Source organism: Myotis brandtii, unplaced genomic scaffold (assembly GCF_000412655.1).
Source record: "Myotis brandtii unplaced genomic scaffold, ASM41265v1 scaffold399, whole genome shotgun sequence".
In the NCBI taxonomy this organism is placed as follows: domain Eukaryota; kingdom Metazoa; phylum Chordata; class Mammalia; order Chiroptera; family Vespertilionidae; genus Myotis; species Myotis brandtii.
In genome coordinates, this window is record NW_005365325.1 from 4,110,964 (window position 1) to 4,127,328 (window position 16,365).

The 16,365-nt window shown below is 38.2% G+C and overlaps 1 protein-coding gene across 3 annotated transcripts in view; it reads right to left on the reverse strand.

Annotated features, from left to right (window-relative positions):
• The window catches only part of ANO3 (anoctamin 3), a 285,060-nt gene that overhangs the window by 43,268 nt on the left and 225,427 nt on the right, over positions 1-16,365 (reverse strand). For all 3 annotated transcript variants that reach the window (XM_014545226.1, XM_014545227.1, XM_005873091.2), the window contains 3 exons: positions 3,776-3,858; positions 3,218-3,358; positions 2,279-2,443 (listed from right to left, as the gene is read on the reverse strand). In XM_014545226.1, coding sequence (XP_014400712.1) covers positions 2,279-2,443; positions 3,218-3,358; positions 3,776-3,858 — 389 coding nt within the window. The remainder of the gene's footprint in view (positions 1-2,278; positions 2,444-3,217; positions 3,359-3,775; positions 3,859-16,365) is intronic.

The following is a 16,365-nucleotide window of genomic DNA, read 5'->3' on the forward strand; positions in this document are numbered from 1 at the left end:
GACCCCCCCCCCCCCACCCCCGAGTGCACAAATTTTTGTGCACCGGGCGCCTCTAGTTTTATAATGAGAAAAATAGGGAAATAAAGAAAATGTTCTTATTTTGAAAGAAAGGAAATACAGACTTAAAAATAAGAATACATTTTTAAAATAATTAAGGGCAACAAATAGAAAGTTAACATTTCTTGATCTGTTTTTCTAATATATTCCATAAATGTATGTTTCATAGACACTTCTTGCAATTTCAAGACAAACAGCATACACTTCTGTGCCTCTTTACATCTGTAGGTTGAATTTCTTCAAATGATGATCCAGTTTCTGCAAGGATCCTCTCTTTTTCCCTTTGAGTCTCTGATCCACTGTCACAACCCCTGCTGTACCCCACCCCTCAATTTCAGATGCAATTGATGGCTTCCTTCTTATCTTACTTAGGGCCTTTTGTGCTTCATCTGTGAGGCAATCTTCATTGTGCCCTGGATCCTATTTTTCCACTAGTCAATAAGATAATGGGTAGCAGCACTATGACCAGTCATTTTTATGTCAACCAACTTACTAAGAATAATAAATGGATTCAAGTTAAGATCAGGCTGGCTGACTGCTAGTGTTGCCTAGAAATAAACACATCAGCCACTTAGCTTCCTTTTCCTGAGATAATGGGGCTCTAACCACAATCAAATCTGTCTACTGGAAAACCCTCATAATATAATGATATTGTTAGAAATGAGATCTTTCACCATCTACCATAAGAGTATTATCATAAGTATAAGAATCTAAAATGGCTATGTGATAATGGTTCTCCTTCAATGAGGTAACTTTGAGCAATGCACAACCTATACTATCATATAAACCTCCCAGTCCTAGTACTGTATTTTTTTTTCAGTGTTTATTGTTCACTTGAATTATGAGCCAAGGGCATAAACTAAAATACTGTATGACTTGTTTCAAGAAACTGTAAACAACATTCTCCTTTTACAAATGAAAATGAACCTGAAGAAAGCAGACTCCAGTGGAAGATATTAACTATAACCCTTGTGTTAGAACTTACTCATTGATTACAGTGACTATTCACCTTTATCTTAAGGCCTTCTCTGATTATTTTTAAGTTAAATAGCAAATGGTCCTAAGCCTCTCCAGGCTAAATAAACATGTAATATCAGTGTCAATCCATATTTGGCTCTAAATACTTATTACTAGTATGTAATATCAATATCATTTTTGTAGTACTGCTAATCTATTTACATGAATTATCTCATTATGTCAATATACTAGCACTGACACTTAATATATGCATGATTTGGAGCAAGTTTTTAAGTTTTCCAAATCTCAGTTTCCTCCCTTACCTAATAGAGAGAATACTGGCCTTGTGGAGTCGTTGGATGAATTGAAGATATTATCTTAAATGTGCCAATCAGTATCTCCTGTCTTCAGACACAGAGAAAATAGAATAATGCCATCCATAAACCTTGCTAAAGAGGTAGGCCTAGGCCTAATGTTACCCTCTCAGCTATAGACACTGGTTCACAAGTCAAACAGTGTATGTGATGTTAAATAAATCAGGTGCTGTCTTTGAGAAAGTAGCACATTGAAATAACTGGATGATCCATGTTAAATAAATTACAGAAAGCTGATCATCATGGTCATGTAGTTAGAGCCAAAGAAGAAAGCATGGTGATACCACAGCACACTGGACTATGAGAGAAAGACAGGGCATGGCTAGGCAAAGATAGCTATCTTCCTGATAGAGCAGAGTAGACATGCAAATAGAAGCACATGCAAATAGGAGAGAGAGAAAAGGGGAGAGAGAGAGAGAGAGAGAGAGAGAGAGAGAGAGAGAGAGAGAGAGAATAGAGAATAAAAGATTAGAGAGAGAAAGGAAAAGAAATAAAAATGCTAGTTTCAGAGAAAGAAAAATGGAGTAACCCTTCACTTTCAAGATGTTCCTTTACCTTTCCAATAAATTCTCCTCTGAGTTTAAATCTGTTGGAATGGTTTTCTAATTCAAACAATTCCTTACTTGAGTGAAAGGAAGATAATATCTTTCTAGCACACACTAGACATTTAGGAATGATCACCAATCAAACTATAAACTCAAGGGAAAGGAATTTTGATATTACAACTTTTATTTATTTTAATTTAAAGGAATCTATCATATGAACCATATGGATAAAATATTTTCTGCTAAACTGAATAGTCTTTGCCAGAAATATGGCTTGCTCTTATTTTGGCTTCCTATAAATACAATCTATCCCTTTGCACATATTGAAAAATTGTAAATACTTACAAGATTCAGGACCATGATGATTACGAAATTGATACAGACAGCAGCAGCAGATGTTGCAAACTGCCAGTGTTGTTTGATGAAATTCCATTTGAAGGATGCAAACTGTTCCATGACAACCAGGCGATACACCACCACTGCAAACACTGCAGTGATCACCAAAGAAATCTACAGCGTGGAAGACCAGAAGAGACAGCAGTATTTTGTATTATTAACAAAACAGAAACAAAAGTAAAATAATAGATCCAATATACTGCCACCTGAGCTGAAGAGATTTATTTTTCTAAAAATGAATACATAAATTTCATTTTTTCCTTTAAGGAACTAAGCTACTTGAGTGTCAAAATAAGTAGCATAAGATTTAAGTTGTTATTGTATAATACAATTACCACACTAAAATGAAAACTTTGTTTAAATTTCTACCATTAAATGGGATATTTCATTTTAAAACAAGATAACTAATTTATCAGGGCCACTCATATAATTTCCATTTTACCTTAGATCAGCGGTTCTCAACCTGTGGGTCGCGACCCCTTTGGCGGTCGAACGACCCTTTCACAGGGGTCGCCACAGACCATCCTGCATATCAGATATTTACATTATGATTCATAACAGTAGCAACATTACAGTTATAAAGTAGCAATGAAAATAATTTTTTGGTTGGGTCACAACATGAGGAACTGTATTTAAAGGGCCAGAAGGTTGAGAACCACTGCCTTAGATGATCTCTGCTTCTCCCACAGATTGTTTTACTTAAGGATATGCACAAACTCTCTTTGTGACCTGCTGTGATTTTTATTCTGTTTAATAGTGTGTATTGCCAAAGCATTGAACAGGATGTGGTTTCTAGCATCATCTGAGTCACAAAATGAGTTGGCATCCTAGAACTTCCTTCTAACCCTGGAAGCCCACAACATTCTAATATTAATGGTTATACTTTACCATGAAGAATATTCCTGATATAGAAACAAGAAGACGACTGACTTTGTCTGAAGAAGGCTGATGTGGCTCGGGTTTTCCACTAATGGGATTCACTCTCTCCATCTTGTAATATTTTGCTTCAAACTGGGGACGAAGTGTTTCCTATGAGAGAAACTTACAGTTACCTAAATATCAAAGTAAAAAAAAATGTTTAAAATTTTACCTGCGTTGATACAACATTCCTGCATTTTGGCCTACTTTTATATCAAGTCTTGGCAAAGAAGCATATTTTGAAAAACAAGATGCAAATTACTTTCCAAATAACCCTAAATTATGTTTTAATTAGCCCAACTTTCCAGTAATATAGTTTAAGAAAATATCATAGAAATGCTTTGAAAAAAATTACATGATCTCATCATTGTTTTTTTTCATTAAATAAGAAATCTTGTTAGTCATAAAGCATCAAGGGAAAGTCTAATTGTGTTTAGCTGCTTCCACTTTAGATGTTAAGAGCAATGAACACTTGTCTGCAATATTTGTAAACCCAGTTTCCTTATCTTTTGTTTCCTAACATCTTACCTCTTCTTCTTCCCATTCAATAAGGTCCCAAGTATAGGTCAGTGTACTTCTTCTTCTTTTCCAAAACTCCAGGAAGACTGTTGCTATAAATAATAATAACATTATTATAATTATTTACCCAACTGCATTATGTTCTTTCAGCATTGCTCTTCTTTTTTGGATGCATTTTCACCATATTATTGAATTATTAAAATTAATTAAATTCACAGTAAATTCATTCAACTGGAATTTTGTTTTCTCTCACCGTGTTCTCCCTGTCTCTGTACACTGCATTCCTAGAGAGGAAGTAATTTTTTCATTGGATTAAATAATTGGAGACTTCTGTTAGGATGACCTATCAAAGTGATGCTATGAGAAGTCAATATTAGTGAACAAATATTTATTGTTCTTTTTGACTTGTACATGCTTATTCAAAATTATCTAAAAGGCCTAAATAAAGCCTTCTCCAGGAATGACAATAAAGGCCAGATGCATCTTCTCCAAGATTCTGAGAGGAGAAGGATAAGATGGGGGGGAGAGAGGAAAAGAGCAAGGTTATTATGTCTCAGGCAACTTCTGCTCAACAAGTAGGGTGCTATGCATTAATCTAAGCTTGCAATTTGGCCAAAAATAGGTAAAATTGATACTAACAGCAGTATGCTTTTGGTGCTACCAATTACATTAGTACACTCTGGAAACAGAGAAATTCTTGACTTCTTCCAGAAAACAAACAAACAAAAACAGTTCTTATGTTTCAGAACTCTTAAAGGTTATCCAATTAACTACAAATTTATCAAACATAAAAATCTCTGGACATTCAAAGTAGAGGTAATCACTCGGCTGACATTGCTGCGAAGTTAGCAGCATTAAAACAATAGCATCCCCTAATGAAAACTATGCTACCAGTTGAAACAAGTGGGGATATAAAATATAACATTATGGAAGCACACTATTTCTCTGTTCAACGAAATAGCAAGAAATGGTTAGGAAAAGGCTATAAATATCACCCTAAAACAGGGATGGGGAACATCTGGCCTGTAAGCAGTATAAGCCCACGAAATCATTTGTTCTGGCCTTGTCAAGCCATTAGGGGCGAGTTAATTAAATGTTTAACCAAAAATAGCAGGCTAATTTTTAAGTTGATAATTTTGTATTGCCCATGAATGATGTTATAAATATCCAAATGGCCGTTGGCAGGAAAAATGATCTGTACCCATTCTCTAAAAGAAACTGATGGGTAGGTCCAAATGACCTACCATGCCTCCCTGATTGCATACAATATCATATGTTACAATATGTATATGACTTACTTTATTGGGACACTCAACTGACAAAATGGTTTCTTAGGGAAACAATACTACTGAAAGCCATCACCAAGCTAGCTTCCTAGGTATACAACAAAAGCCAAATCTGGCTAATGTACAACCCAGGAAAGCCCATTCATACCTGTATGGGGCATTTTCCCTTGTGCTAATGCCCCGTTGAGGACTGGCAAATCAAATTTATTCAAGGATACAAATATGTGTTAGCAATGATTTGTATGTTTTCTCCGTGGGTGGAAGCACTTTTATGCTGCAAAGCCATAGCCTCAGTAGTAAAATAACTCCTAGAACAGCCTTTCTACTTGGGGAATCTCCTCAGAGCTCCATATTGACTGGGGAACTCACACTATAGGACACATTATTCAATGTTTATAAGATCTGGCTGATCTGCAACATTTCCATTGTGCACATCATCACCAGTCCTCCAGTCTCATAGAGTGACTAACTTGGTAATCAAAACTCACCTGACAAAACTGGTGTAGTCTTCCAATCTGCCTTGGCCTAGGGCTTTTCCCTTGGTATTGCTCAATGTAAGATCTACTCTTTTCAGCAAACACAGACTGTCTCCTTTTGAAAGTATTACCAGCAGACCAATGAGATTAGATCAAGGAATGTGTGAACTTGCACTGCTTAAAGGAAACCTCCTGATTTACTGTAAAGAATATCGGGGCCCTTAAGATTAACTCTTATAGGTTACCCAATTAACTACAAATTTATTAAACATAAAAATCCCTGGACATTCAAAGTAGAGGTAATCACTTAAAGAAAGCTCCTGGAGTCCTAGCCAGTTTGGCTCAGTGGATAAAGAGACGGCCTGTGGACCAAAGGGTCCTGGATTTGATTCCAGTCAAGGGAGGTACCTCAATTGAAGGCTCCTCCCTGGCCTGGGCCCTGATTGGGGCTTGGGTAGGAGGCAACCAATCAATTTGTTTCTCTCACATCGATGTTTCTCTCTACATCAATGTTTCAATATTTCTCTCTGTCTTTCCCTCTCTCTTCTACGCTCTCTAAAAAATCGATGGAAAAATATCCTCAGAATCTTTCCATTACACACTTCTGGGAGATGGAAATCTATATCATGATCTCCAACCCAGAGCATATGTCTATTAAAAATACCATTTCCGCCCTAACCAGTTTGGCTCAGTGGATAGAGTGTGGGCCTGCGGACTCAAGGGTCCCAGGTTCGATTCCGGTCAAGGGCATGTACCTTGGTTGTGGGCACATCCCCAGTAGGGGGTGTGCAGGAGGCAGCTGATCATTGTTTCTCTCTCATCGATGTTTCTAACTCTCTATTCCTCTCCCTCTCTGTAAAAAATCAATAAATATATTAAAAAAAATACCATCTCCATAAAGATTCCCCTTAGTCCTGATGGAAAGGGCCATATCACATATTACTAATTAGCCCATTTGCTACTAAACTTAAGGGTACTGACTTATGGGTTCATGTTTCTCATTTTAAAAGTACCCATACACCTGAGTGGTTATGTCAGCCTACTGGGTATCTGAAACAGAAAATCTTTAAACAATCTAAGACTAACACTAGAATTCTCATTCTGGGATCAAAACAGATCTCACCTGACATAGATGGTTCTCCCAAGACCCCAGACCAGGCCGGTCATACATGATGCCATCCAGCAACTCTTACACTTGGTCTTCCTTTTGATCACTTTTTTTTCATTTACTAATACTACCATCATAACCTAATTTTTGCCTGAACAAAAACTCCTAAGAAAGCATTATTCATTTTCATAGTTCTTCAGTCTAATTTCAAGATGAACATACTCAGAATCTTATGTCTTCTTACTGCAATGACTATTCTAGTTGCCTTTCAACACCCTTTTGGTCCCACTGCCCAACAATTATCCAACAGTGCCAATTTAACTCACAGTTGGATACACACCCAAGCTAACCATACTTATGATAAACCAGATCAATGGCTTGGCACTTATGCCTTGAAACCTTACAAAATCTAACTGGAAATAACACTGAATTTAAAGTCCTTCTTTATTCTTAAGCCTCTGTGGTAGGCAAGTGTGTATGATCTACAGTAAATACAGTAAGAACAGTTAGAGCCTACCCTCAACTATAAGTTCTTGGTCCATCTAAATATACTCAAATTCTAATAACAGATAAAATAAGTCATCAGCAAGATTTGTCCCACTTGCTCACATTTTTCTCCTGGATTAAGTAGTAGATTCTAATAAGTAAGTTAGAGATTCTAGATGTGATATGGAGGGTTAAAAGTTTTAAGGCTTCAATTCAGTCATTTTGTTCTCCCAGAGAGTATCATGAATGTAATCCCATTCTTGATAGAAGAGAATGAGAAAAGGTGTTGAACTAGTAGCTCACTGAGGATTGACTAATGGGTTTGGAAATTTCAAGGAGAAAAGAGAATCTGTCAAAGACTCCATGAGTCAGTGACTTAAATAAATGTCTATAAACCATGAAAGTGACAAGAAAACATATTTATTTTATTATAATTGCTGGTGACAAGTTTTGTATGCACAGTTAACTCTGGAATCCTGGCTAGACAAGGTGGTCTCTGAGGCAAGTAGCAGATTGAAAGAATACAGGAGTATTAAGACAGAGATCCTGACAGGTTTTAGCACGGGTGAGATTGTGGGGAGGGTGGAAGAGCTGGAGAAGTGAAGCAAGATTTATATAGTTTTAACATCACAGAGCTTTAAAAATATCCCAATGCCCATACTACATCTCAGAGCAATTAAATCAGAATCTCAAGACAAAACCCAGCATCAGTTTATTTTTAAAGCTCCCCAAGATTCCCAATGTGCAGCCAATGTTGAAAACCACCTCCTAGAGGAAAATCAGCCATGCTCATGAAAGGAGAAATGGAAATCAGTCATGGTTACTGAGGCAGTAGGACATTACCACTAACATTGTTTAAGGTCAAGCTGTAAGAAATAATGGCAGTTGTTCTGTTTTGATTTCCAACTATTTATAAAGCATTTTAGCAATCATTTTAGATACATTACTTCTAATCTCTATCACAGTCATTCTCAAAAACTAACAAAAATATAAATAGCAACATGTAACAAGTAAATATGAGATGTGGCATAAAATGGCTATTGTTATTATCCTTGTTTTTTTAAGATTAAAAATTGTGGGGAGCCGATATAGGGTTAAGTCTTGGACTGACCTGTTGGCAAAGTCACAAACAAGTCCCAGATAAGAGGGCACAGTCCTCTTAGCATAATTAGGCTTGACCTTATGATGCTCCCTAGATCTTACCTGGGAAGCTAATGGGCTGAGGGAAATGCAACAAGAACAAAAACAAGTGAAACTCACAAGAACAGTGTAAACAAGTGAAACTCACAAGAACAGTGTAACTTTGGTAACCTCTACCTTGTTTACCTCTGACTATAAAAATAAAGGCTCAGATTTGCCTCAGGATCTTTGTGGCCTCAGCCAGGCACAGGAAGATCCACGGAGACTAAAGAGAGCTAGAGAGTTCTGAACACTGTCTCCGTGTAAAACATTCTTCGCCGACTCCGTCCACACCTTTGGGAACCCCCGGACCACTGGGGCTGGACCCCAGCAAAAAATTTTGGGGTTTTGAGAGGTTAGGAGACTTGCTAAAGTCACACAGCTGATTGGAAACTAAATCATTTTAACTAAAAAATTCATGCACTTTGTATCATACCACAGTGCCTTCCTGGATAGAGTTGAAATTGGAGATGCTAATAGGTGGAATGGGGATGTAAGAGCAAGCTGTAAAAGTCTTCAAGAAATAAGAATCCTGGAGATTGGCAGATGTGAAATGTAGAGAGAGTAGTAGAAATTGAAGAACATGGGGTTCAAAAGATAAAACTATAATATAGTAGGGCAAAAAACAATGGCTCAGAATGAGCATGATGACAGAGACTGTGGGATGGTAAAGAGGAAGGGAAACATTAAACTTACTTAATATTATTTAAAAATGCTTTAAAAATAAAGTATATAAAGTGAAATTAATTTCACTTACGAAGAATGAAGTGTCAATACAGATATAGATGTAGATAAAAAATAATGTCTAATAATAAAGGTGTAATATACAAATTGACTGAACGGCCATCCAGACATCCTTCTGGACAACCTTCCGGACAAAGCCGGGCTGTAGCCATGCGGCTGCGAAGGCCTACTCTTGCACGAATTTTGTGCATTAGGCTTCTAGTATAATATGATATGATATGATGATATGATATGATATATGATATGATATAATATGTAGATAGATTAGATATATCATAGTTATAGATACATAATGCCAAAAAGAATATACCAAAATGTTAATACTGTGATAATTACCTATGGATTATGGAACACTTTGTACAAAGTATACATTGTCCCTGGAGTATCCACTGCCTGTGGTTTTCTTACCATTCTATGTGGAAAGTTTAGCAACTGTTGCCATTGGCCCCATGAAACTGGATTGAGGGTGGAGTTGGAGGATGAGGCCTCAGTGGAGGACAGTTTGTTATCAGGGGAAAGCCAAGTTTCACATGAGTCATGGAGGTAGAAGGAATATTGTGAAAAGGCTAAAGGTGATACTTCTGTTCCTTAGCAACCATACATTGTACTTATTTTTTCATTCCTGCCTTTCTATGACAAACTTTTTTCAACATAAAGAAAAAAAAATCCAAAGATGCACATGCTGCATCTATCCAGTCCTTGTACGTCCATTTCCTCATGTCTATTCCCAGTGGCTTTCCTTTGTGATTAAAGTCAGTGGCACAGAGGAAAAGAACCATATGGTCATGCATGTAAAAGAGGTTAGATTCAATATGCTGTTTGTTCCAAGTGGTTTATTTAAATTTACAGAAAACAAGGCCCAGAGTGACTGACATATATCACTGACCTTGTCCAGAAATCTGCAACACTTTATTACACTTGTTCCCATACCTGCTTTTTCTTACACTGGAAGGTAAGTTTCCCAAAGTGCCTTTTTTCCTCTAGCATTTTGAGTTGTTGGCACACTGAAAATGCTCAATGAATGTCAGTTAAATTGAACTGATTGACTAAATGGAATCCAATTACTGTGACCATAACTCCTGGTCAAGTGTTCTTCCCATTAGTCCAGAGCTTTTCAAATTACGCCCCCCTGGAATTTCACTGGAGATATACAAAGGGGCCCTCACCAGAGAAGCCCCATATTTATGTGTTGCATATATTGATAAAGTTCAATTTTACTTGGAAAAATAATGATTAATTTTAAAGCTTGAAAATGACTTCCCCATACTTAGGCATGAGGGGGGAGGGGTGTCATGGAGGGGTGGTGCAGGGGAAAGAGGTCAATGAGGTCAATTCCAAACACAAATGAACTTAAATATATTTGAATATGGAGAACAAAAAGGAATTCCAGGCATTGTTTTCATCAGAAGAGATAAAGATTTGAAGTCTTCCCAAAACAAGGCCCAGCTGAATCAACAGCAACAACTCTGAGACTGCCAATTTGGATAACACCCAGACACTACTAAGGACTCACCTCCATTTCCCAGATTAATTTTCAGCAACGTCCTCAAGCATACTTGTGCTTTCCAAAACACATGATATTGCAACATCACCATCCATGAGGTAAAAATAGAAATCTCACTAAACAGGTTGGACAATTAGCAGAGGGGCTATGAAACTGGAACATTTTAAATTTCCATGTCTGAGGAATGTTACTATTGATTTTTCTATTTGGGGGGTTAATACCTTACAGGTGTGAAATTAATGGAGCTCTGTATATGAATATAGCATAAGCTAGTCAATATAAGTAGCCTCTAAATATTTGTGAGGCAGCAGGTTTTGAATATTTGAGCTGAACTGTACTAGACAGGCACACATGTCTGGTTAAATTTCCTCTGTGTCTAAGAATATGGGATCTCTCTCTAACTTTACTTCCAATTTCCTTCCAATCCTTCTTCCTCTCCAACAATATTAAATATGAAACAAATAACTAGCTTCTAAGATCATGGTATCACCAGCATTTGAACCTTAAACACCAAAAATCTTCACCAATTCCTAAAATCAGACTTAACATTTTTCCTCCCTAATAAAATTCATTTAGAAATAACAAGCTGCCAGAACCGGTTTGGCTCAGTGGATAGAGTGTCGGCCTGTGGACTCAAGGGTCCCAGGTTCGATTCCGGTCGGGGGCATGTACCTTGGTTGCGGGCACATCCCCAGTGGGGGGTGTGCAGGAGGCAGCTGATCGATGTTTCTCATCGATGTTTCTGACTCTCTATCCCTCTCCCTTCCTCTCTGTAGAAAATCAATAAAACATATTTTTAAAAAATAACAAGCTACATGTAAACAGCATCATGTTATATTAAAACAATGAGAATTTGCACCACAGTCTTGACCAGAGGAGTCTCAAGTTTTATGTAAAAGATCTCACTAAAGCTAACTCTTCCAGTTGTAACCATGCAGAAATTTCATTCTTCAATATGACCTTTTCTCCTTTCTTTCATTTTGATTCAAACTGGCCATATCCAGCATCCTGACTCACCTGCATCCTCCACCCTTGCATGTCCACTCCCTTAATCATTAAGCCCTCAGTACAATGAGATTCTGATTAATATCAAATAATCTTTAGAATAAAGCCTCTGCTCTGTTGACCCCAGTGACAGAGTTTCCTTCAAACAAGAGATAACATCTAGGCTTCAATTGTGTTTCAGCTCTCGACCTAGGAAATAAGCCAAACCAGATAAAGCTATACCATGGCTGACATCAGGAGTACTGATCAACTACCCCTACCCTAGAATGATCAATTGGTAGAGACCATAACCCTATGGAAGGTTACTGGATTAATGTACCTATTCAAAAGCAGAGGATTTCCAACCACCCCAGTCATTCTTTTTAAAGATTTTCTCCAGATTCAGCACAAAAAATATTTTTCTGTAGTTACTAACACATGCTTTCATTATTCTCTACAAGTGTTTAGGGCCATATAGTTCTTTAAATGGATGTGAAAGCCACTTGTCATTGTTATTTGCTGCCAGTAAACTTGATTTCAAAATCATCTTCAGGTCATGAAAAAGTTTTCTTTTTCTTCTACCCCAGATTTTGAACCAAGGAACAAATCCAGACTCTTCAGAGTGAAGAGACCTAGCATAGGCATTTCATTCACCCTGCCCTCACTCTGCCCCTCTCCAGGTCATGGCTCAGTGCAGAAAACACTTAGCAAATCAACTCTGTGCACTGTTGCTACTGAGGTTGTTGTTTAGCTATTATAACTTTCTAACCAGAAAGAAACAAATTAGAAAGGCTAGAATTTTCTAATTATCTGACTTAATATATATTTTTACAAAGCATTAATAAATCACTTGGATTTTTCCTAAAGGTGGCGAAATAAGTTATATTATCAATCTACTAGTTTTTGCCATCTTTATATTATATGTATGCCTGGTTGTATCTTTAATTAAGCCCATATAAAATTGATTACATAACTGATAAATTGGTCAACCATAATCTAAAGAGGTTATACTCTATAACTAAGTTAGGGTTCTACAATAAGGAAACATATCATATAACAGTATACTCCATCATCCAGGAATGAATCAGTCATGTGCCATTCCCACACAACAGAATATCTTGTCCTTGCTAAAGAGTACAATATTACTTGCTGTTACTTGCAGGGTTGAAAAGTTGTTTCGGGTACTAGGAATAAGAGGCTTCACTTCAGAACTTGTCTATGCAGGAACCCAGAGGAAAGCCAGAACTCTCAATCTTGGCAAGATGTCCCCATACCCATATCCTACACACACCTTTATGTCTTGTCTCACTCACACTTGGATCCACCAGTATTAAATCACTGTGCTCTTCAACTGTACTCCTATCAGTTACCTCAAGAAGACCAAAATTTTCACATCTCCTACCCCTCTGATTTTAATCCTCTAGTTCTAGGGAAATGGGGTTTGCCTCTATGAACATCCCACTCCTTCCAACTCTTTGAGATACTTTCACTATGTCCTCTTTTACTCAGTCATCAAGAGCAAAGTCTTTTATGTCACCTCACCTTCTTGCTCTAACTGAAACCTGAGATGCTCCTGAAACCCCACTTTCCATGTGGCATTTTTAGCTGATGGCTGTTTGTCTCCCACACTAATAGGTACTGAAGATGAGGTAGAGAATTTCTGGCTCCTCATTGATACTTCAAGATCATTTTTCTCTCTCCTCCTTCAAGATTCACAGATTTGAGTCTCAGATTATGAATCCATACTTGCTACTATATCTTCTTGTGGAAGTCATCTAACACTTTCTGGGGACACTTCCTAAAACTTTTCTGAAGATTTTTAAACTGTTGTCTTACTGCAACTGTTACCAATATGGCTCACAAAATAATTCTTGGAAATTATGATATACGCAGGTAATCTTTCTAGGACCTTGGCTTCTCAGTTCTTTTATTTCTACCCTCAAAGTTAGTTTCTCCTACTCTACATCACTCATGTAATTCCCTGGAATACTTTTGATCAATAACTGCAACCCCCTGCTCTTACATACACAATCTCCAATTACCTTATCACCCTGACTGTAATCAAACCCGGGACCCTTCGGTCTGCAGGTCAACACTCTATCCACTGAGGCAAATCAGCTAGGGCATGACTTGTCTTATTTTAAATTGATTTAAGTGGATCCTTGAGTCTGCCATGCTGTCATCCTTTCTCTTCTCTCTTAACATCCAGCACCTACAATCCTCTCATTCTCAGTTGCAATTTTGCTGTCTATCTCATCATTAAAAATAAAGCAAGAGAAATACACCCAAATTATATCTACCCACAAATCTACACTTGTGCCTATTGCCTTTTATTTTCACCCGCTAAAACAAAAGATATGCATCCCTAGCTAAAATCAGCTCTTCTTATCAACTAGCTTCTCTCTCTTATCTCTTATCACAGTGGTTCTCAACCTTCCTAATGCCGCGACTCTTTAATACAGTTACTCATGTTGTGGTGACCCACAATTTTATTGTTACAAATTGAACATAATTAAAGCATAGTGATTAATCACAAAACAATATGTAATTATATATGTGTTTTCCGATGGTCTTAGGTGACACCTGTGAAAGGGTTGTTCAACCCCCAAAGAGGTCATGACCCAAAGGTTGAGAACTGCTGTCTTATCACCTGCTAAAGGAAACTGGTCATATAAATATGTCCAAGAAATAGCTTTAAGAAAAAAAAAAAGGCAGATTTAAGATCTGCATGAACCAAAAATTAGAATAATATTCTAGGTAGAAGAAAAGTGAGCTAGCAGATGTCTTAACCTTGGTATATTCTTTTTTTGTTTTGTTATTATTGTTAAACATATTTATTTGTTCTCATATATATATATATATATTTTCACTCATTTATTAATTCATTTATACATTTATTGATCATTTAGTCTTTGCCAGGAATTATTCTAGCTCTGTGGATAAAGTAATGAAGAAAAACAGACAGAAAATGCTTGCTTTCATGAGCTTTCTAGTACAGGAACAATAAATAACAAAATAAGAGAGTATGCTACCTGGAGTCAAGTGCTGTGGGGAAATTAATGCAGGGAAAAGAGCTAAGACAAGCCTTTAAATTTATTTCCATTCTATTTCTACCTCAGAATAATATCCTATATAATAAAGGCCTAATAGGCTAAGTGTCTGGTTCTCCAGTTGGCCATTCAACCAATCAAAGCATAATATGCTAATGATATGCTAAGGCCTCTCAACCTCTCGCTATTATGTGCACTGACCACCAGGGGGCAGAAGCTCTGACTGGTAGGTTAGCTTGCTGCTGGGGCCCAGCTGATCAGAACTGAGTGAGATGGACCAGACACACCCTGGAGCACTCCCGCAGTCCCTCCCTGGTTGGCCAACCTCCCACATCCCTCCCCAGCCCCAATCATGCACTGATGGGGTCCCTCAGCCTGGCCTGCACCCTCTGCAATCTGGGGCCCCTTAGGGGATGTTGGAGAGATGATTTCGGCCTGACAGCAGAACAACCGGTCACTATGATTTGCACTGACCACCAGGGGGCAGATGCATAATGCAGAAGCTGCCCCCTGGTGGTCAGTGTGCTCCCACAGGGGGAGCGCCACTCAACCAGGAGCCAGGCTCACAGCTGGCAAGCACGGCGGCGGTGGTGGATGCCTCTCCCATCTCTGCGGCAGTGCTAAGGATGTCCAACTGACAGCTTAGGCATGGGGATCAGGGCTCCTGGACTGCAAGAGGGTGCAGGCCGGGCTGAGGGTCCCCCCCCCCAAGTGCACAAATTTCATGCACCGGGCCTCTAGTCTATATATATAAAAGCCTAAGCAACTGGATGACCGGCCAGTAGCTATGATGTGCACTGATCACCAGGGGGCAGACACTCAAATGCAGGTACTGCTGAGCTGTGGTCACTTGGCAGCAGCAGTTCTTGGGTGATGGACCCAGAACCAGAGAGAAGGGAGTCCAATTCTGGAGTGTGTCACCTGAGAACCACCCTCTCACAATCCAGGACCTCTGAGGGGATGTCAGAGAGCCGGTTTCAGCCTAATCCTCACAAGCCAGGCTGAGGGACCACACTGGTGCAAGAATCCGTGCACCAGGCCTCTAGTCCTTTACATTTATGTCTAAAAGTGTTTACTGATTATCTTGTCATACTTCTCTGAAACAACAAAGAATATAGATAGAAATTAAAATTATTTTTTAAATTTCTTGTGAACATGAGGCTCTTTAAAAAATAATTTGGATTTACTTAACATTAATATTAATAATAAAACAATAGAATTTATTCTAAAATTTAATATTAAACATAAAATCTAAGATTTTATTATAAAAATATCTCCTAAGGATATCATGTTTTTCAATTAATTCAGGTATCCTTGTATACCTTCTAGTTCTTATTCCAATGAGATAGGTTTCAGCATCAACTCTATTCTAGTTTATTGTATTTATGAAGATATTTACCAAGGAAACACATTGACATAAATGTGTTGATAGGAATGCAATAGGTTTTGCTATAATTATGTCATTCAATTCCTTGAACCATGGCTGAATTAAAGTTTGTATGTGATTTAGCAGATTTATAAGATTTCTTTAGCTCCCCATTTGTACCCATGATTATATGTATACTAGAGGCCCGGTGCACAAAAATTTGTGCCCTCGGGGGGCGGGGGAGGGCCGATTGGGTGGGGGCACCGCCCCCTGTCACACTCAAGGCAGGGTCGATGGGGAGGTTCCGGCACCACCCCCTGTCATGCACAGAGCAGCAGCGATCAGGGGGTTGGGGCGCTGCCCCCTGTCACGCACAGAGCAGGGCCCATCAGGGGTGTTGGGGCTCCGTACCCTGT